Raw genomic sequence first — 22,137 nt, 5'->3', positions numbered from 1 at the left:
ACCATCTCTAATATTTTTCATAGTACAGGTTATTTACCTCAGAGACAGGTTATCTACTTCAGCCATCAGCATAGTATTTTCACCCAAACTGGCCAAGAACTCGACAGGGTAAGATAAAGAGAACCACAAGAGGAAAGAAAACTAAGACCTATATTCCAGCATTAATATAGCCCTAATCATATCCCAGCATTCCAAAACTTATTTTCAAAACCTATCAAAATATTTATTATTAAAGGATTTTGAACATATACTCAAAAAGGATCAAGACATAGAAGCACACAAAATCCATGAAAGGCAGAGGGGACAGGGAAAGTAAAGACATTGAATGCAAAAATACTACTCTTCTGAGGTTATTTTCTTACACCTCATGATCTGACAATACTAAAAGTGAAGCAAGTAAAGCCAGACAAGAATAATGCTTTTAAATTACTCTTTAAATGTCAGGTGTGGTTTCACTCTTTAGGCTTAGAATCCTTAGAAGATATTCATACTCAGAAATACTCATACAGTTAGTCATATGCCTTCTTTTCCTCAGTTTTGTTGCAAATTATAAAAAAAGACTTACAGAAAAAAGTTTTATTCTCTTTTTCCCCATTGTAACTTCACTGAACCACAATAAACATACTCACAAGTCCCCATGCAATTAAGGCAACATAACAGTTCTGCTAATACTCAAGCATATTTGGGGTTACTTTCTTTCCATCAGAACAACAAGCTGCAAATATTGATTCTGTAAGAGTGAATAAGTTAAAATATTTCCAATACAACTTTGCCTAGCCTGTTTTAAAGCACTGTCAAAATCCATCCTCCTACTCAAAGTTCACTGGTTCAAAAACTGTAATAATCCAGTCTAATTTATAAGGTCTGGTTCTTATAATCTGAAAACAGTCACTTGAAATCATCAGCATGGAATGGCCAAATACATGGAGAACTAACCCAAACCAACTATATTTCAGTTATATCATAGGAACAGCTTGCCTCATATTGGATAAATCTTCAAAACAGCTTCATAAAAAAGACATCTGAATTTTTCTTTCGAGCACTAAATACTGAAAAAGCCTTCAGGAAAGGTGGTCATTCAGATTCTATCAGTTCTAGCAGGAACTAAAGGGTGTGATCCTTTCCACATGCTCATTGTGTTTATTCTTTAATCTATATTCTGGACTTCATGCTTATTACTAAAAGATCTGATATTTATTTGTACAATAGACAATTAGCAAACTTCTTCATGTACTTTTCTGTGTTCTGTGGGTCATTTTCTCTTATCCTTTTCCGCTTTTCCTGCTTATTTATACAACCCTGCCAGCAACAACATTATAAGCATGCTATGGGCATCCCAACTGAAATGTTACTTCACTACAAAGGTCAGCACAACAGTCACCTTTTAAACACCAAAACCCAAGAGAAAATACTGAGCAATCAATCCACTAACAGAATTTTTCTTCCAGGAAAATATATCAAAAGAAAAGACTTTCAAATACACAGTTCATTTAAATAAGAGAAACTTCTTACTGCTTCCAGCTGCTTCTTCTTTTGCACCAGTAGCTCCAGCATAAGGTTGACATTGGCTAAGTCAAGATTGTCTTGATCAGTTCCCAACAAATCTTGAATTATCTGCCACCTGTGGCCATTCTAAAAAGAGAACAAGATACAGAAGAGATGGTGAGTTCAAGCCATCCAGGGCTTTATAAGCCATCCAACAACAGATCTTAAAAGCAACACAGCAATACTCCATCCCTTTGTAAAATTGCAAAACAGTTTTCATGTATCCAGATTCTCAATTCTGCCATGTGTATAGGATATGGCTCCTCCGACCTACTGTGGAACTTCTTATCTTATTTGGAATATATCTGTGCTTCATGAAAGCGTATTTTCTGCTGCTGGTAGAAGATTACTTCACAGGAACAATTTTATCTGATTTGTGTCCCAGTTTCTGAGAACATGTTTCTTCAGGAAGAAAAAAACACCTCCATATTTATCCAAGCTTAGTTGGATACATCTGAAATACTGCTATGCACCAATACCTTTTAATTTTAAGACCAAGTTATAGGTAAAATCCTCATGATAAACTCAAATCAAAGAGGGTAGTATCAGCTTATTTTTTCTACTGTCACCTCTCATATTACTCCTCCTAAGTGTAAGGGAAATGTGAAAGCTGGGAAGAAGATGGAGCTCATCAGGTTGATCTCATTTAAACTGCTTGGAGCTGGAGGGGGACTCCTCAGAGGACCAAAATACTTCTATACAGCCCATTCTTCCCTTAAGGCTCTTTCCTCTTATCAATAAAAAAAAGAAAAAAGGTATCTTTAAGCACAGAAAAACCTGAATAACAGGCTAATGCTAGCACAGCCTTTCATCAAAAAGCCTCAGGAACCAACAGGAACAGCGGAGTTGTCTAAAGAACATCTAAGAAACAAAGCTGGATTAAAAAATACTGTCTTAAAGATATGACACTAAATCAAGTTCTTTAAATTGGCAGGAACTAGAAATGCCATCAAATTTTTTTTCCTCCAAGGCTGTAGCCTTTTTGTATTACTAGACTAAGAAAAATAAAAAAATGTAACATCCATATACAATGCACAACTTTTTATACAGTGATCAACAGAACCTACGGAAAGTACTCAGGCCAAAAACTCAATTTCAATCTGGAGTAACTGGGAAAAAACACACTATTTTTAAGCAAATGAACAGGATTTGAGACACATTTTAACAGACTAATGCACTAGTTACTTGTACTACTGTTAGTAGACCATGAGACCATGACCACTGCATGTGCTGCAATGCATCTTGAATGACTTCCCTTAATACCAAAAGTAATACAAGGTACATTAAAGAAGGGGTACAGGAGCAACATTACTCTTTTTATAGATGTCTGTAATTTTTATTGGTGCCAAAAGACATAGCACTATTTTGGGCATGAAGTCATGGTAGAATGTCCATTTATTGGTAGTTATCAAGACTACAAGCATAGCTTTTAAAGAATAAAACGAATCTCCAAGAAGCTGGAAGCTGCTGTACATGCCTTTGGGTCAGTTGTGCGCACTTCAAAACATATCTGATTTACGCATATTTTATACTAAATACGGTATATGCATATTTTATAATAAATACAAAAACTTACTGTGAGTAAACCAATTAATCTTTAAAGAATGCTCTTTTCAAACACTGACAGCAGTGGCTTCTGCAACACAGCCCCTAAATTAATACCACTTTAACACAAACTTTTATAAATAGATGCTCCATGATTTTTAATATTATTTTGCAATCTTATTTATGAGTTTCAGAAGGCAAGGATGTCTGACATAGTAGGATAAATAAGAAAGTTTTTTGGCTCATGTCATTTATTCTTTTTGATCTTAACATACAAGAGCATCCACAGGTGCTACAGAGAGGTTCTGATGAACTGAGAACACAGATCCTACTCTGATTCTGGACCATGAAGCCAATCTAGAAGATATCCAGGCAGTTTTATGTGAAGCAGCACACCAGACTCCAAATGTATCTTTCTCCCTCTTGTGGTTGATATTAGCATTCCTCCAGTTTCCTGACAGAATACAGCTTCTCACATGTGACCAGACAAGCCCATGGCACTTCCAATCAATCACTGCTCTCACTGCAGCTGTAATTTCCGACACTGAACAAAAATTATTACCTTTAAACAAGTGTACTTCCATGGGCAGTTTCCCAGGTTATATGCAATACATCAAAGGACAATTGCCTATGCTAATACAGCTTCTCTCTACACATATAGCTGGCAGGAAGAAGAGAAGTTAACAAGATAGAAGGGATCTACTGCCACTGATATTGGTATTATTCCCTCTTAAAGAAAGTCAAAGCATCAGCTCAACAGGGCAATCTCTTGTTACTTAAGTCATGCAATTACAATTGCTGCACAGAATCATTAAATATAAAGTAAAAAAGTTGGAACATACGGTGCTACTCACTGAATGGTCCAGTTTGAGTCTTTTCTCCTCAGATCTTTGCTTCTGTTTAAGAATTAATTCATTAACTAAAAAACAAACAAAATGTCAAGAAGATGGATTTAAAGTTCACCAAACCAGTATGAAAGATTCTACCTCAATATTTTTAGTTATTAATTCCACAGTAAGATGTTTATCAGTAATTAAAACAGTAGAAGATGTCTCCACTTTTTTTCCTCATCAATTTATTCCTTGGTGATTTTTTGTAACATATATAAAGATTTTTTCTAAAATCACCAACAAATACAAAGCCTACACATTCTCCAAATTGATTCAGTTCCTTTTTCTAAACACCCATGGTTGTTTGAGAAAGTTTTTCAACTCCAAGGCAAAAGTATAACACAGAAAAGTATAATAGAGATAAATCAGGTAATGTTCTATTTTAGGCCAAAAAAAAATAAAATAAAAATAATAATAATAAAAAAAAAAGCGCACAGGTGAATAGAACAGCATTTTCCTTGAATTATAATGTGCATTTCTAAAGGTACATTTTTGCTATAATTTAATTTTACACCAATCTAGCGAATGCAAAGAGAAAGATAACTTTAACCCTCTGCACACACCTATACATAAGCTCTTCCCCCTCCAAAACATACCATAAATCCTTGGATGCAGGGGTATGGAAACACTCTTTGGCCCACCATGTACTCCAAGGCCTGCCTCAGCACCACCTCCAGCACAACATGATTAGGGCTAAATCAGGATACCCATGTCTCAAGCATTTCTTGGCTACTGTGGCTTTTCAGACATTTATTATTAAATGGGTAACTCAGCACATGAAATCAAGATTTACTTCAATTTGGTATTTTACACTGCAATGCATTTCCTTTAATCTTTTCTCCACAAAACTAAGCTTTAAATTGTATTTCCACCTAGCAACATTTCCTCCCTCTTTAAGAAGCAATTAGGGTTGCAGACAGGTATATGTATGAATATTTTCTCTGTATCTAATTTACACCAATATCCATCATACGGGCCTCACTACAGCAGCCAAAACAGCACAATATCTAGTACAGCCTCCACCCTTTCAGTGTCCAAGCATTGTAAACAGGGTATGTTCTTTATTATTAGGCAGACAAGAGTGCAAGAAAACAAAAGTTAGGAGATTCACATCTGTAGCCGTAAGAAAAACGCCTTTGCTTTTCACAGTATGGAAACAGCAACAAGTTAATCTCACTATTGTCACTCAGCACATAGTTAAGGCATTGTTGGAGTCAGTGCAGTATTAACAATTTATACTACTAATCTTTTTTATATAAAAATGACAACCAAGGAGCTGATATTTGGATTTTGTTTTCAACATCCAGAAGACTGTAATTTACAGAACAAACTTAAAAGTGCCTGCCTTCCTTAACAACCAAGATGTTTCTCATGCAAGCAGAATGAAAGCTCACCTAAGAAGTTGGGATAAAGATGATCTATGTTGTCCACAACGTAGTTGCATTTGGGACATCTGTTATTGTCCTCCAGGCTCTGGTGAATACATTTATAGCTGTTCAAAAACAAAAAACAACAGAATGTGAAGGAACAAAGCATAAGCACAAGGTAAATAATGACAAGGTGCACTGTTGCACTGCCAGCTAACAGCTGTGCTGCCAAGAATCCACAGTGGAGTCAAAATGTTCCAGTCTTTAAACTCAGAGTGTGCTACAGCAGAAAAAAAAAGGTTTCTGGCAAGGATTACAAAATTTAGTCAAGTACTTCACTCTTACTCCCCACCACTTCCACAGCTAGAGGTGGCAAACAGATTGAACTACTCAGAAGCAAATCGTCTAGATTAGCTGAATAGAAGCATTTTAGGTAATTGAACAGAGGAAACACTTTCACTAACCTCTCATATTTACCCCCACAGCTGCTTTTCTCACTATCAGTGACTTCAGAGGTGTTCACTCTTGAATTGAGGGACAGAGGAATGAGAAGATGCACTTTAGCTCCAGGTTTAAGCATCTCACTTAGAACCTGCTTGATGTTAGCTCCTTGATAGAGACACCAGGTGGTAACATTGATCCACTCCTTTTCTCATTGTCTTGGTTTAGGGCAAATATGGGAGAAAACCTCTGAATGAGGTCTTTCTAGGAAACAGATTCAAGCAGTCCCTCCCCCAACAAGTTTGGGGAAATATTTCTTCAGAGAGAAGTGGGAAAAACCTGTTTCTTTAACAGGCAAAGCACTTCCTAGCACAAAAATGAACAACACTAAATAGCAAAACTTCTTGCCGTTCCAAAGAGATGACAAATTCAGAACTTTCCTTTCGTGGGTGGCAGCCCAGCTCACTCAGGCTGTACTCAGTCCCTCTGGCGCTGCGGAATGCCACAGCCCAGGCCAGGCCTGGTGGGCTACAGCTGAGAGCTCTCGGTGCTCTTTTTTTCAGTCCTGAGCAGGTTTAAACAATTCCAAGGAAAAGGAAGAAAAACTACAGTCCTGGGATCTTCTCTGCCTTCTGGCTAGCCAGAAACTAACCAAGAGCAAAGGAGAGCTCTCTCCTGCTGCCCACTGCAGACAACACAGTCTGTGTGAAGGATGCGGGGGAGCAAGTGCAGTCTCTGATAACAAACTCTGCACTTTTCTCTTCCTTTACTCTTGGAACCAGTCTTAAAGCTGCAAAATTCAATATTTAACACCAACAGAACAGATGACAGGGGATACAAGCATCATTAAGTCACCCTAAGACATTCCACCCCTTATCCCCATATCGTCAGCTTACTACCATCTCTAATATATATATTCTAATTCTATAAACACATACATTATACATATATAGTATACAACTACATACAGACAATGACACTCAGTAGTAATATTTACATATAGTTCTTACTTCACAAGCAAATTTCTTTGAAGAACATATTGCGTTGCTTCATCTTTCTGCATTATCCACTATGTGCAACCTGGTCTCTGAGCAAAGACAGTCCTACGGATGGGTCTGTCTGTACATGAGGCAGAATTGATCTAAACTGTCTTTCCTAACAAACCTTTGACATGCGCTAATGGGACTTTGTCTCCATCTACTATATGCAAGGACTCAGACTGGGCAGGGCCTGCTCAGTTGGCAGAGCCTCAGGTGTTAACTAACCAGGTGGCTTTTGCTAGATTGCTGTTCCTAATTCTTAAAAGATTCTCCACCCAATGCTTTCAAAGTGGTTTTTAACAGTCCATTGTACTTCTCTACTTTGCCTGCAGCTGCTGCAGAGTAGGGGATGTGGTACACTCACTCAATGATATGTTTCCTAGCCCAGGTGTTGATAAGGCTGTTTTTTCAATGTGTCTTACTGTCTGATTCAATTTTTTCAGGGGTACAATGCCTCTAAAGGACTTGTTTTTCCAGGCGCAAGATAGTGTTCCAAGCAGGGGCGTGAGGCACAGGGTAGGTCTCTAATCATCCAGCGGCTGCTTCTACTATTTTAAGCACGTAGCGCTTGCCTTGGCAGCTCTGAGGCAGTATGATATAGTCAATCTGTCAGGCCTCTCTATACTTATATTTGTACTACCACCACCTATACTACAGAGGCTTCACCCGCTTGGCTTGCTTGATGGCAGCACACATCTCACAGTCATGGATAACCTGAGAAATACTGTCCCATGGTTAAATACACCCCTCCCATGCCCACTTAGAGGTGGCATTTCTGCTCTGATGACCTGAGGCATCGTGGGCCCATCAAGCGAGGAATAAACTTACATTAACAACTCAAAGGAGAGTTATCTTTGACACCTTTGTTTGTGCAGCCTGATCTACTTGCTTGTTATTTTGGTGCTCCTCATTAGCCCAACTCTTGGTGACAAGAGCATTTACATGACGGACTTTTACAGGTAGCTTCTTTACCTAAGTGGCAATGTCTTTCCACTCATCAGCAGCCCAGACTGGCTTTCCCTTACACAGCCAGCTAGCTTTTTTTCCACTTTTCTAGCCAGCCCCACAGAGCATCGGCTACTATCCATGAATCAGCATAAAGGTAGAGCTTTGGCCACTTCTCTCTTTCAGCAATATCCAAGGCCAGCTGAACAGCTCTGAGTTCAGCAAATTGACTTGATCCATCTTCTCTTTCAGTAGCTTCAGTGACCTGTCGCGTGGGGCTCCATACAGCTGCTTTCCACTTCTGGTCCATCTATAACGTGGCAAGAACCATCACTAAAAAGTGTGTAGTGTGTTTCATCTGTTGGTAGTTGGTTGTATGGTGGGGCTTTTTCAGCACATGCACTTGTTCCTGTTCTTCTTTGACAGTGAGACTAAAATTTTCACCTTTGGGCCAATTTGTAATTATTTCTAAAATTCTAGGGCAATTTAATTTTCCAATGCAGGCACACTGCACGCTGAAGGCAATTCATTTGCTTCGTGTGGCATTGGTGGCAGGGTAAGTAGAGGGAACTTTCACTTTGAATATTCACTCCAGCATGGGTAGTCGGGGTGTGTCTTGGGTTGCAATACAGGATGTGATTAGAAATGTGTATTCTATCACCATCTCCTCTTGAAGCCAGGTGGGGCAGTGACCCTTATCTCCGTGGCACATATTATCTGCTAATGGGCCATCTTTAAAACCAGCTGGGGCAATCATCTTTATCTTTTCCACAACCCATCTTCCCTCCAGGAAGGTATCCATCTGCTGTTAATGGGTCATTGAGTCCCACTGTATGACTGATAAAATTGCATCATCCCATTGGGAGATGCTCCAGCCAGATGGGAGGAGCCAAGCCATTCCTACCTAGATGAAAACCGACATTTTGGACACCAAGATACCTTCTTTCCACTGGATTCCAGAGGAAAGCTGGACCTTTCCACATCATCCCTGGACCTTCAGAGAAACTGCACCTCTCTACAGGAGCACTGCTTCAGCTGAACCACATCTGTCACTGCAGGAGGACTGCAGCCACTATTTAATGGGACTGCTACCAACACTCCGACTGACTGACCAGTGTCAGCTTGGATTCTGACTCTGTCAGTGTTTTGGGATTGTTCTTCGTAATATTTCTATTTTAATTTTCCTAGTAAAGAACTGTTATTCCTAATTCCCATATCTTTGCCTGAGAGCCCCTTAATTTCAAAACTATAATAATTTGGAGGGAGAGGGTTTACATTCTCCATTTCAAAGAGAAGCTTCTGCCTTTATTGGCAGACACCTGTCCTTCAAACCAGGACAGGGTGCCAGGAGAAGTTGTGCTTCAGTGCTGACCACTTCTGAGGCAGCTTGAACTCCTTTTAGGCAGCTAAGATTTTCTTCTCTGTGGGAGTGTAGTTGGCTTCACACCCTCTGTTACTTTCACTTTAAAATCCTAGTGGCTGACCTCAAATCTCACTAGGCACCTTTTGCTAAAGGCTCCAGGACAGACCATGGCTCCTGTGGTAAGAGTAGAGCACATTCTTCACATCTGGTCCCATCCTGACTGGGCCAAGGGCTACTGCATGAGTGATCTCCTGCTTGATCTGGGCGAAGGCTTGCTGTTGTTCAGGGCCCCAGTGGAAATCGTTCTTCTTGCGGGTGACCAGGTAGAAAGGGCTCACAATCTGGCTGTACTTAGGGATGTGCATTCTCCAAAAGCCTACAGCACTTAGGAAAGCTTGTGTTTCTTTCTTGCTGATTGGTGGAGACATTGCAGTGATCTTATTGATGACCTCAGTGGGGACCTGGCACCATCTGTCTTGCCACTTCACTCCCAGGAACTGGATCTCTCAGGCAGGTCCTTTGACTTTTTCTTGATGGCAAAACTAGCTTTCAGTAGAATATGGATGATTTTCTTTCTTTCTTTAAATATTTATTTTGCTGTGTTCCCCCACACAATGATATCATCAATGTATTGCAGGTGTTCTGGAGCCTCACCCTTTTTCAGTGCAGCCTGGATCAGTCCATGGCAGATGGTGGGGCTGTGTTTCCACCCCTGGGGCAGTCGGTTCCAGGTGTACTGCACAGCCCTCCAGGTGAAAGTAAACTGAGGCCTGCACTCTGCTGCCAAAGGAATGGAAAAAAATGTGTTGGCAATGTCAAGTGGTGGCATACCACCTTGCTGCCTTGGACTCCAGCTCGTACTGGAGTTCCAGCGTGTCCGGCACAGCAGTGCCTAGTGCTGCAGTTATTTCATTCAAGGCACAATAGCCTACAGTCAATTTCTGTTTTCTGTCAGACTTGCACACAGCCCGGATGGGACTGTTGAAGGGTGAGTGGGTTTTGCTGACCACCCCTTGGCTCTCCAGCTCACAGATCAACTTGTAGATGGGGATCACGAGTTGTTCTGTACAGCCAGCAGCACATCGTTGAGGTGGCAATTGGTACCTGTTGCTCTTCTACTTTCAGGGGTCTCACTGCAGATGGGTTCTCTGACAGTCCAGGCAATGTGTTCAATTGCTTAATGCCCTCTGCCTCTACAGCAGCTATTCCAAAAGCTCACCTGAGATCCTTTGGGTCTTTGAAATATCTATTTCGGAGGAAGGCTATGCCCAAAATGTGAGGGGCCTCTAGGCCAGTCACAATAGGGTGTTTCTTCCACTCATTTCTAGTCAGGCTCACCTCAGCTTTTACCAAAGTAAAACCTTGTGATCTCCCTGTCACACCAGCAATAGAAACAGACTCTATCCCCACATGTCTTCATGGGATTAGTGTGCACTGCAAACCAGCGTTTTCCAAGGCCTCATACTTCTGTGGTTCAGACATGCCAGGCCAATGAATCCACACAGTCCGTAAAACATTGTTTTCCCCAGCCTCCGCCCGGCTAGAGGCAATGCCCCTCTAAGCCTGGTAATTCTTTCCCTGAGCATATATTTTGGAGGTTTGTTTAAGGGGTTCGGACATGTTATCATCATTATACCCAGCAGTTTGGCTATGGGCTACTGGAGCTGCTTCCTTCTTGGTGGAACTTCCTCTCTGCGTCTCGCTGTCCTGCAATTCAACCACCCATTTTTCCAGAGCAACAGCAGATTTTTCCATCCTACTTCTTCACATTTTCTCCACAATCATGCAGGAAAAAACACAGCTCAGCTCATGGGATGTATCTTCTCTCCTTCATCTGCGGGACATTTAGGTTTGGGGCCAGAACTTTTGATCTGTACTGCCAAGATTTGGAGAAGATTCTCTTTAATCTCCTCCCTGAGTTTCTTGTGATTCTCTTCTATCTTTGAACTTCTGCATGTTTCCACAGCTGCGAATTTGGAATGTGTTGGCCACACACAGCATCTGCAGATGCTCAGAGCTTCTTCACCATATCAAGCACAGCTCCCTGTCATCCAGCTTCATTACTGCTAAAGCAGAAGTGTATTCTTGTGGCTCAAGTCGTACAAGTTTTCACCACATCACGGATGTACATGGTACCAAGTCTGGATTCTTAGTTGTTACGTTATTTGAAAAGACAATCTCTGCAACTGCCATTTCTCTCAAGCGTTGAATCCCTTGTTCTATGGTCTTCTATTGGGCTTGCTGCATATAGAGATCACCTGCACACAGATATCTTTGTGCTACACTTTCCAGAATCCGTGCTCAGAGACTGCGAGGTTTAGCCCCCTTCGTCATTCCTTGGTCGGTAACTGGATCACACGACAGGGATCCCAAATATCTCATTTTAGTACTATCCAGAATTGTAGTCTCACCTGCAGTGTCCTAAAGACAGACAGACAAACTAACTATAAATTCATCAGGTTGTTGGGGGTAATCTTTTTTTAGGCCACAAAAGTCTTTTAGGGAAAAGGACTCAATATTGACTTCTGATTTTGTATCAGGAGCTCGCTTTGAGGGTCCTTCCTCCAGATCATCATCATCGTCCACTGGCAGATCAGTTTTGTTTGTATGCTTCTTTCTTGTAGTGACTGCCAGTGGCTTAGGGTCACTGTCTGGTTTAGCTGCTGACTTAGGCTCACTGTCTAGTTTAGCTACAACCTGAGTAACTGGGATGTTGGTTGATTTATCTCCCTGTCCCCTGGCCTCTATTTGCTGCCCTACAGCATCTAGCAGTGGGCGATAAGCATATGCCAAGGGCCTGCTTATTGCAGGGTGTTTTTTCTCATTAGAATCATCATGGCACTTGCTTCCAGATATTTCTCCACCTCAGCTGAGTTCTGAACTCGTTCACATGATAATTGTGAGGCTGGGAGATCAGAAAATTCCTTGAGGTTTCGGCCCATTCTCTCCCATTCTCCACACCACTCAGAATTTTCCACACCTGGGCCTACTCCTAGGTCAGAGGTCTCATCAGCTCCTCTGGACATCTCAGCCCTCATTCTAGAGAGGCTGCAGACTGTAAAGAGGAAGCTTACCAGATGAAATACCAGGAAGGTGGTATCCTTGACATCCAGGGGAAACTAAACATTCTCAAAAAATGACTTAACAGATCCAAAGGAGAAGGAGAAAAGGAAAGGCTGAAAAGACTTACCCCCTGCTCTTCCTCTAACAAACTGGGTGCAAGTAATAATAAATCCCCAAAACATGCCACTGGAACTGAGATGCAGGGTAGGATGAAGAAGCTATAAACTATGCATACCTGGAACAAACTCCAGTACCTTTATAAACTTTCTATAAATTATTATCACCAAGTCCAGCACAATAGGTATTCTAATCCACGCGCCTCTACTGTAGAAACTACAGGTTAGGGACACTACGGGAGCTATCTCTGGATAAGAAAGTAAGCCTAGGGACCAGAAAGGTATTGAAACCTTAAAAAAGCCTAGGGACCAGAGACACACAAAGGCCTCCACCCCAAGAGACATTATGAATTCAAGAAACATGGTTACTGACTGCTTTACCCCTATAGAGAGTAAGTACAACCAAAATGCAATCAGGACAGGTTTTTTTTTCCACTTTATTGAGCCACGTGTCGGGCACCAATTATGTATTTGTTCTGGTTTAGGGCAAATTTGGGAGAAAACCTCTGAATGAGGTCTTTCTAGGAAACAGATTCAAGCAGTCCCTCCCCCAACCAGTTTGGGGAAATATTTCTTCAGAGAGAAGTGGGAAAAACCTGTTTCTTTAACAGGCAAAGCACTTCCTAGCACAAAAATGAACAACACTAAATAGCAAAACTTCTTGCCGTTCCAAAGAGATGACAAATTCAGAACTTTCCTTTCGTGGGTGGCAGCCCAGCTCACTCAGGCTGTACTCAGTCCCTCTGGCGCTGCGGAATGCCACAGCCCAGGCCAGGCCTGGTGGGCTACAGCTGAGAGCTCTCGGTGCTCTTTTTTTCAGTCCTGAGCAGGTTTAAACAATTCCAAGGAAAAGGAAGAAAAACTACAGTCCTGGGAGCTTCTCTGCCTTCTGGCTAGCCAGAAACTAACCAAGAGCAAAGGAGAGCTCTCTCCTGCTGTCCACTGCAGACAACACAGTCTGTGTGAAGGATGAGGGGGAGCAAGTGCAGTCTCTGATAACAAACTCTGCACTTCTCTCTCCCTTAACTCTTGGAACCAGTCTTAAAGCTGCAGAATTCAATATTTAACACCAACAGAACAGACAACTGGGGATACAAGTATCATTAAGTCACCCTAAGACACACATCTTGGGCCTCTAAGTTACAGAGATAAAGTGTTACCACAGAGGGCACAAAATCGGCTGTTATCTTACCTGTTGCAAGTCAAAACTCTTCTGAAAGTTACCTGAATCTGCTGCTCGAGAAAGTACTTGATACTACTATAATATCACTTCTTACAAGTATTTCTAATTAGCAGACACCACAAGAGTATAACACAGACAGGACACTACAGGACATCATGGTTCAACATTTATACCAATTCCTAGAGGAGAAAAGAAGCAGCAAGCGGTTCCTGAAATGCCCCTAGAGGGTTCTTGCACTTCTCCATGAAACATTTGCTCCTCATGACAGTCAGAGATAACACACTGAAAAGTAAGTGGGGCCAGGCCAATTCAACACAACAGGAATGCCTGAAGCATATACTCTCTTACAAGATTTAAAGTAATTGCAATATTCAATATACAAGAACTGCCACCATTGCTCCCAACACCTCTACAGAGGTGATGCCAATAGAGGTAAATCAACAAACTGCTCTGACTCTGGATACTGGGTGTTACCAGTAGTTTATGAACATTTTATTTCTTTAAGGAGGATATATGGTGGCACAGCACTATTTGGTTAAGAAACTTGGATTTTTTTTTTAATTTTTTTTTTTTTTAATCTAACAGGTATCCATCTTTTAAAAGTTTATTTCAACCTCTTTCTTTGGGGTAGGGACAGAAAACAGAAAAGAAACTCAGAATGAAAGGGAATCACAGCAACACCTGTCTGCACATGCTGTAAGAGATGGACATTTTATGCAATACAAGAAACCAAATATTACCAGAAGCTGTGTCCACATTTCGTCATGTAGGCTTCTTCAATCATGTCAAAACAGATGGGGCTGAAAAAAAAGCAAAACAAAAATCAGAAACATGTCTTCTTTTATGATAAAATACGAAGAAAAGTATTATTAATTCAAAGCAACCACCTAATTATGCTTAGGTAATAATCTCCTATAAGTAAAATGAAATGACATACTAGTGCAACAGCAATCAAGCAGTGTAAAGATCAAAAGGGCAATCAACAGTTCTTTGAACTCTGAACGGTACTGCAGTTTGCTACAATTAGAAACCAGTAAGTGTTCACTCCTAAGCTTGTAATACCAGGAGACAACCCAAACAAAGCCAGAGAATCTTCAACAAGCAAGGCTGTAGAAGAACCTTCTAACTCTCTGTCCTGGGTTTCAAACAAAATGTAGAACACTGATGTTTTTTACATTAATACACCATGTATTCATAAATTATACCAAAACTAATTTCTCCTCTCTTTTTTTCAACCAATAGCTATCTGTAATTTTAAAAGTGGCACGAAGAGGCAGAGCAGATCAGAAATAGTAATCATGTCATAAGAAGAAGGACTAATAAGTGGGTAGAGAAGGAGCAAAGGAGGGGGTGTGCCTGCAGAGCATTGCCAGGGTGCAGGCTGCAGGAGAGCAGAATGAAACCAACAGGCAGCAGGTGATACAAAGCCAAAGATGGGAAAGGTAGAATAACTAGTTAGTGACTGGAGCACAGCCAGCTCTCCGCGGGGGATCGCCAAGAACCAAGCAGGGACATGAAGAGAAGGATGTGCAAGCAAGCAGTGCTCCACAAGAACCTGAGCACTAGAGACAGAAATCCCATGAGACGGGTAGTGCAAGAAATCTGGCTCATCAAGTGTCTGTGACATGTTTGAAAGGAAAATGAAACACAAATGAAAGAAAAGGAGAGCTGCATCCATCATTCTTCCAGTGACTCCCGACTGCTCTCTGATAAGCGGTGAGATTTGCTGTCAGGTACATGCTCATCTCCCGGTCCTGGCCAGCTATCCAGCAAGATGCCATGGACAGCAACATCACAATTCCACACATAACACATGGACCAGGTGTGTCACAAGCTTCACCTTGTTTTCAATGCCTTACAGAGATCCAAACGCTCTCCTCTCACTCCCTCAAGTCCACACCAATCTCAGTTCTGAGAGGCTTTCACCAGCACTTGCTTTCTTCAAAAACATCCTCCTCCCACCTTCTGCCAACAAGACAGCTCTCACCGAAGAGCTGTTAATAAACTGTTAACAACTTCTGCAAAGCAGGAATCTTTTTTGCATCCAAAACCTAAAAAACAGCAAGCATCCTTGTCTAAGCAGGAGAGGGAAACACCTCCACAGAAGGCATCCCCCTATTCTGTAATCTATTTTAGAGTATACTAACATTTGTTACCCCATGAGAAAACAAATCTTAAAAACAGGAGGGAGGAAACACCTCTTAAATACTTTTTAAGCACGTAGAGGTGAAGTTGTGGCCCCTGCTAATACAAGCCCTTCCTCTGAAACACCATACTGGAAAACACAGCTGTCCTGAAAGGTTTGTCCAGCCTAACATACAAGCCAGGTTGTCTTAAATATTCCACCAAATTGCCTGTACGAACACAACATAAAGGCAAATGAATCAAACCAGAATGCTACTCTTTGAACCAACTGAGCCATCTCAAGAGACCTCAAAAATAATTAATACACACCTGTCCCTCTTCTATCCTGACAGACATTTTTCTACATTTGTCTTGAGTAGCACCAACTGCAGGAGTCTCCAAGTCACTTTCTTCAAGTTATTTAGTTTCAAGACACTGTTGAGTCAGTATAAATTATGAGCAAACTCAGCCAGCATGGGCAGATTATCAGCAGGAGAATAAGGCATCTCTGAATTCTGTTTACTGGACTCTAAAAGAGGAAGCCAAAGACTTAGGGTTAGAGGAATATTTACGGGTTGTTTCTCCCCACTGGACTGGTGATGAATGGTTTAACTTTTTCACCTTCTTCTAGTCACTCTGTATAACAGAAGTATATGCTCTATGTGTCATCCTAGAAACTGGTACCCGCCACAGGGCCAGAGGTGATGCTACTAACGCCCTGCAGCAATCAACAAGGCTGTAATGCTCCTCTGTGTGCAGAACATCACAAATTAGAGCTAAAACAGGAAGATTACCTCCAAATATACCAGTCACATGAGATCACTGCTCCCAAACTACTCCTTCATACAAGTTTGATTGGAGAAGTGACAGAGTCAAAATAGTTGAAAAAAAGCAATCAGAGCCAACAAACATAGCTATTCAGTATCAGAGTTCTGAATTAATGGTACTGAAGTTTCCATTAAGAACTGTTTCCCCCAAAATGCTCCCTGATTTACAAGTGGAAACAAGATTGATATATTTTAACACTTACTGAAGCCAAGCTGACTGCAACACATGAAAGTTATTATGCAACAGTTGTTTGAAGTTAATCTAACATAAAGGGAAAGTTAAGAAAGGAGTGATGAGAATTTGAGACATACTACAGTTTGTAGTATATCCTGAATTAGGGAAGCGGAAGTATGGTAAAATCAAGGCTTCTGTGAATGAGGTAGCTTATTCTCTACTTGTTTTAAGCAGCAGAGTCAGGTTAAAAGGATGCAAATTATTTCAGCAAGTCAAAAACGTCACTGATCTCTAGGAAATAAGGTATCATATCTGATAAACACTATTTTTTAATCCAGCACTGCAAAGGCTTACCATTCTTTCCCTGCAGGGAAGACCTCAAACATTTTAAACATCCATTTTAATCAAGTTCATGGCCAGTTGTTTTCCAGGCACCTCTCAAGAGTGCTAATGTCACTCTACTGCTACACAAACACCTGGCTGAAGTGGTCACTATGAAATTTAAACACATTTCCACAGCAAACAAGATTCATTATAGTGCCTGCCTCCTATTCAGCTCCTCCCTGGTCTAATCAGAGAGCAGGACTTGTTACAGGCTCTGTCCTTCCCATGGAAGGTAGCCAGGTTAAAGATCACTGCTGTTACTATCTACTCACTATGAAGCTCTAATATAACAACAGGTAGTAAGACTCCTTGTCCATGGCATGCAAACAGCTTGCTGTGTTTTTAGTTTGTGACTTCAGGGCAAATTTGCAATATTCCTTATTAAAGCCACTTTCTAGACCACAAGCATGGGAACAACCACACTCGGACCATGCCTGGATTAACACGTAACCACTGAGGAAAGAATTGATTTTAAAAACCCATGAACGTGCAAGTCCAGGTGGCATACAGCTCTTCCTACAGGTGAGCTGTGGTACAGGGTGCTGATCTCCACATCAGCATACAACATCCCCTCTTCCATACATGATTTGTGCCAGAGCTCAGAAACACAGACTGGTATGAAGCAGCCACTGAAGAGACAGGTAAGATCCAATCCATCCAGGGAGCAAAGCAGATAGCAAGTGGTTTTAAATAGGTTTAGTCAACCACGAATTGAGAGAGCTAATACAAAGCCTGGGAAAACTAAGCAATTACATTGCTGGGCAGGAGAAAATAATCTGATTAGAGAAGTCCCTTTCAGACGCTCTCCAGGCAAGTGGAAAGACAGGAGAAGCACAAAAAATACCTTTATATTTTGCATTCCACACTAAGAGAAACAACGTTTTCCCTTTTATAATAAAGTTGTCCACTAAGACCTATTTGCAGTCCTAACTGGAGTTACGCTTTTCCAGGCAGAAGCTGACATGAATCACAAACAGGAGACACTCACAAACCCCTGAGCATACACTTGCTAAACATTTCGCAACGGAAAGTAGCAACACATGACAATGTTTACCATAGTGCCTCTTCCTCACTTAGGACAGTGCTTTCAGAAGATAGGCAAGGAGGTCACACATATCAATACCATTGAGGAAATTTCCACTTGCACCTTGGTGTTCAAAATTCATCCAAATTTCTTTACTCCTCCTCACCTTCCATCTGGTACAGGCATAATCTACCACTGAGTTTACAGCTGTGGCTAACAGCATCTCACAGCTCATGATCAGAAAAATTATCAAGTGTCCTCTGCAGCTGGCAGCAACTTGAATTGTCCTTACAGAGGCAAAAAGGGCACAGGGGGAAACTTCTGTTTCTCACACTGATATGTAAAACTTGTTTAAATTTTAATTATTTAAAGTAACACACATATACACACACACCCTGCCTTCTTGGACCTTACTCAAAACTCCAGAGCTGCCCAGTTTGGTTTATTTCTACATAACCATACTGCTAACTCAAATAAGAAAAAAAAAAAAAAAAAAAGACAGATACTGTAATTTGAAGCTAGAACAATAATAAATAAGAACAAGCCCTTTAGCCCACAGAAATATAGAGCAGTGAAAAACCCCAAGTTAACTATAATCACTGCCTGCTCTTAAAGCTTCTGATCCACACTACAATATGCGCAACATGGCTTTTGCAAATACTAAGACAAGACATTTTGCCTTGAGTACTACTGGTTTCTTTCCTCTCACTTGTTCAGTCAGTTGTGCTTCTCAATGAGGAGAAAACAGCTAATCGCAGGTTCTCCTTGAAGCATGCACAGTACTTACCTGCAGAAAAAAAGCAAGAAACTCAGTTTTTTTGAACCATCTAAAAATACTTCAAGTCTACAAACTGGTTATGGGTGTAATTTCCTTTCCAAACTATTCATTTCTACAACAGACAACAAAATAGGAAACAAGAACTGACTAGAAAGGGCAGGGAGCCATGCTGGCAGAACACTGCTTCCAGAGTGTAAGTGTAGAGGGAACAGAGGAGAATGAGCACTTGTAGTTGTGTTCACACCCCATGACCAGAAGACCTGTGAGCTCAAGCCAAGAGCTCTTAAATCCACCTAATATGGCCTAGACCCAGAACAGGGCATCAGCTGATAACAGCAGTCATCTCATTCCCATTCTGCTACTGAACAAACTACTAACTAAAGTAATAAGCAGTAATTTTTGACTATTACTTATTCCTAACACAAATTACTTACTGGTTTTTTCTGACATTAGCTTCTTAGCAGCTTCAAGTTTTCACTTCAGTAGCAAAGGTATTTCCTATCAACTCTGCAAAACACTTAACAAGCTGTAAAGTTAAGCCTACACAGCTTTGAGAAAATACCTGTCCTGTGAAAAATACCTCACATGCAGTCCTCACCTCTAAGTCAGAACTTTCAAAATTATCTTGGAAGCTGTGGCCCACTTAACTTTTTTTTACTATTTCCTTTCCATACACGACTTTCCTACAATTTGATCTTTTTCCCACTACCTCTTTCCTGTTTGCCGTTCGATGCAACACCTTACCTCCTGCTCTCACATTTTAGCACATCCAGCCAGCTACAAAACTCAAACCTACTTCTTATGTTGGGAAGTTTGAAACCCACCAGCAACAGGTTCTCTTCAAAACTGTGAATTACCAACAGCTCTCAAACCATGGGCCTTAGCTTAGCAATTATGTTGAAAGGTAATTTCCAGCTACGAGCTACAACTCTTGGCTGAATGCTAGAAAAACAATATCTGAAAAATGTTTAAACCGTCACAGAAGAAATTCTCTACTAATCTGGTTTTAGGTGCCTGCCTTACACAAAACTTATTGTTGTTTCAAACTAGACAATCTGTCCCAGCAACACAGGCAAACCAAGCCAGCTTTGCTGGAGCTAACAACCATCATGAGGCTCCTTGGAGTCCCATCCAGAGGGGTATTTCAACCTTTGCTGAATCGTCTTCCAAAGATCAGAGGGCTCCAGACCACTCGAGGTCACATCATCCAGGAAAACAAGGCAGTTGCTGTGGTGTCAGAATGCTGTGAGGAAACATCTTGTGCTGCAGGGCCTTTCCAACAAATTGAGCGCACTCAAAGAAGAACCTGCCAGGTATAACCCGATTTTGCTTAAAAATAGAGAGCATAGAGGCAATGCTGCTACACGGGGCCAAAACCAGACAAAATCAGAGAACCAGTTACGTTGGAAAAGACCTCTGAGATTACCAAGTCCAGCCTATGACCCCACACCACCATGCCAACTAGACCATAGCATTGAGTGCTATGACCAGTTGTTCCTGGAATAGCTCCAGGGATGGTGACTCCACCACCTCCCTGGGCAGCCTATTTCAGCGTATAATTAACCTTTCTGGGAAGAAATTCTTTCTAATATCCTAACTACACCTCCCCCGGCGCAGCTTAAGGCTGTGTCCACTTCTCCTGTTGCCAGCTGTCAGAGAGAAGAGTCTGATCCCCTCCTGGCTGCAACATCGTGTTACGGAGTTCTAGAAAGTGATAAAGTCCCCCCTGAGCCGCTTCTGCTCCCTAGGCTACCCCTCTCAGCTCCCTCAGCTGGACGTGGTGCTCCAGGCCCTTCGCCAGCTCCAGTCCCTGCCCTCTTCTAGACCCCGTCTAACACCTCCATGTCCTTCCTGAATTGAGAGGCCCAGAACTGGACACAGGACTGGAGGTGTGGCCTCACCAGAGCCCAGTACAGAGGGACAATCACTTCCCTAGTCCTGCTGGCCACTATTTCTGACAGAGGCACAAAAGAGGGAAAACCCCAAAGCCACAATCCCCGGAGGGCAGCAGCCGTTCCAGCGCCAGGAGGGGCTGCCGACTGCTCCCTCCTCCCGCCGCTATTCCATACTCCCCAGGCTTCCCGACGGCATAGCGGCGCCCCCGGCTTCCCCCAGCGACATATCGCGCTCACCACACGAAGTCGTTGCTCTTGTCCTCGTAGGAGTTAATGAGCCCGTTGCAGAGCGGGGTGAGCAGCGGCCTCTTCCTGCCGCCGCCCCCCGGCGCCGCGGAGGAGCCGCCGGGCCGCGCCGCCCCCGCCGCCAGCCGGGCCAGCCCCGCGCCCGACCCCGACACAGCGGCCGCTACCAGCACGGGCCGTGCCGCTGCGCCGCCCGAGGAGGACGAGCCGGGGGCCATGGCCGCCGAGGAGGAGGAGGATGATGAGGAAGAAGAGGCCGGTGTGGCGGCGGGCGGCACGGCGGGGTGCGGCGGGCGGCTGCCCGACATGCCGAGGCCGGGCCAGGCCGGGCGGAGAGGCCTCAGCGCATCCCCGTACGCGCGGGGGAAAATAAAGTTCCTCCAAAGAAAAAAAGGGAGGGGGGAAAAAAAAAAAAAAAAAAAGAAGAAAAGAAAAATGAAAAAAAACCCCACACAGTAATAAAAGAAAAAAAACAACCAAAACGGCGGCTCCGGCGCGGCGCTTGTTCAAGCTTTATTGACAGGCGGAGAGCGCGGCCGCGCGTGCGCGGGGCGGCGCCGCGCCGCTGAGGGGCGGGGCGGGGCGGGGCCGGGCCGGGCCGGGCCGGGCCGGGCTGCTCTCCCCTCACGGCCCGGCGGGAGCTGGGGCCGCCGGGGAATGGAGATTTCTTAGCGCAGCTCTGGCCCGGGCCTCAGCAGCCGACTCGGGTCCGTCGGGCTTCCCCTGACAATCCTGGAGCACAAGTCTGGTGAGGGGGTGCTGAGGGAGCTGGGAGGCCTCAGCCTGGAGGAAAGAAGGCTCAGGGGGACCTTCTCGCTCTCTACGACCACGTGACGAGAGGTTGTGGCCAGGTGAGGGTGGGGATCTGCTCCTGAGCGAGCGATAGGATTAAAGGACATAGTCTCAAACTGCGCCAAGGGAGGTTCAGGCTAGACATAGGGAGGAATTTTTTACACGATAAAGGGTGGTTATGTGCTGAAATGGGCCGCCTAGGGAGGCAGCGGAGTCACTGCCCTTGGAGGTGTGTAAGGAAAGCCTGCAAGTGGTACGTGGTACTCAGTGCCATGGTCTGTTTGACAAGGTGCTGTTGTGTCATAGGTTAGACTCGATGACTTCACAGGTCTTTTCCAACTTAATTGAGTCTGTGATTCTATGATCTCCCTCAGGGCACTGAGGGGAAGGCAGC

The 22,137-nt window shown here is 42.9% G+C and overlaps 1 protein-coding gene across 8 annotated transcripts in view; it reads right to left on the bottom strand.

Moving 5' to 3' along the window:
• COP1 (COP1 E3 ubiquitin ligase) overlaps positions 1–21,493 on the bottom strand; it is a 131,050-nt gene extending 109,557 nt beyond the window's left edge. Inside the window, exons 1-6 of one of the 8 annotated variants that reach the window (XM_056497516.1) lie at positions 19,245–20,160; positions 18,742–18,819; positions 14,239–14,298; positions 5,375–5,472; positions 3,933–4,009; positions 1,513–1,632 (exon numbers count right to left, since the gene is read on the bottom strand). In XM_056497516.1, the coding sequence (XP_056353491.1) occupies positions 1,513–1,632; positions 3,933–4,009; positions 5,375–5,472; positions 14,239–14,282 (339 nt within the window). In that variant the 5' untranslated portion in view covers positions 14,283–14,298; positions 18,742–18,819; positions 19,245–20,160. Of the gene's footprint in view, positions 1–1,512; positions 1,633–3,932; positions 4,010–5,374; positions 5,473–14,238; positions 14,299–18,741; positions 18,820–19,244; positions 20,161–20,942 lie in introns of those variants that run through there. The other 7 variants (XM_056497511.1, XM_056497512.1, XM_056497509.1 and 4 more) reach the window with 7 other exon arrangements.
• Positions 21,494–22,137: the final 644 nt, after the last annotated feature.

This window comes from Oenanthe melanoleuca, chromosome 8, assembly GCF_029582105.1.
Source record: "Oenanthe melanoleuca isolate GR-GAL-2019-014 chromosome 8, OMel1.0, whole genome shotgun sequence".
Lineage (NCBI taxonomy): Eukaryota > Metazoa > Chordata > Aves > Passeriformes > Muscicapidae > Oenanthe > Oenanthe melanoleuca.
Note: the sequence above shows the minus strand (reverse complement) of the source record. Positions and strands in the feature narration are given on the sequence as shown.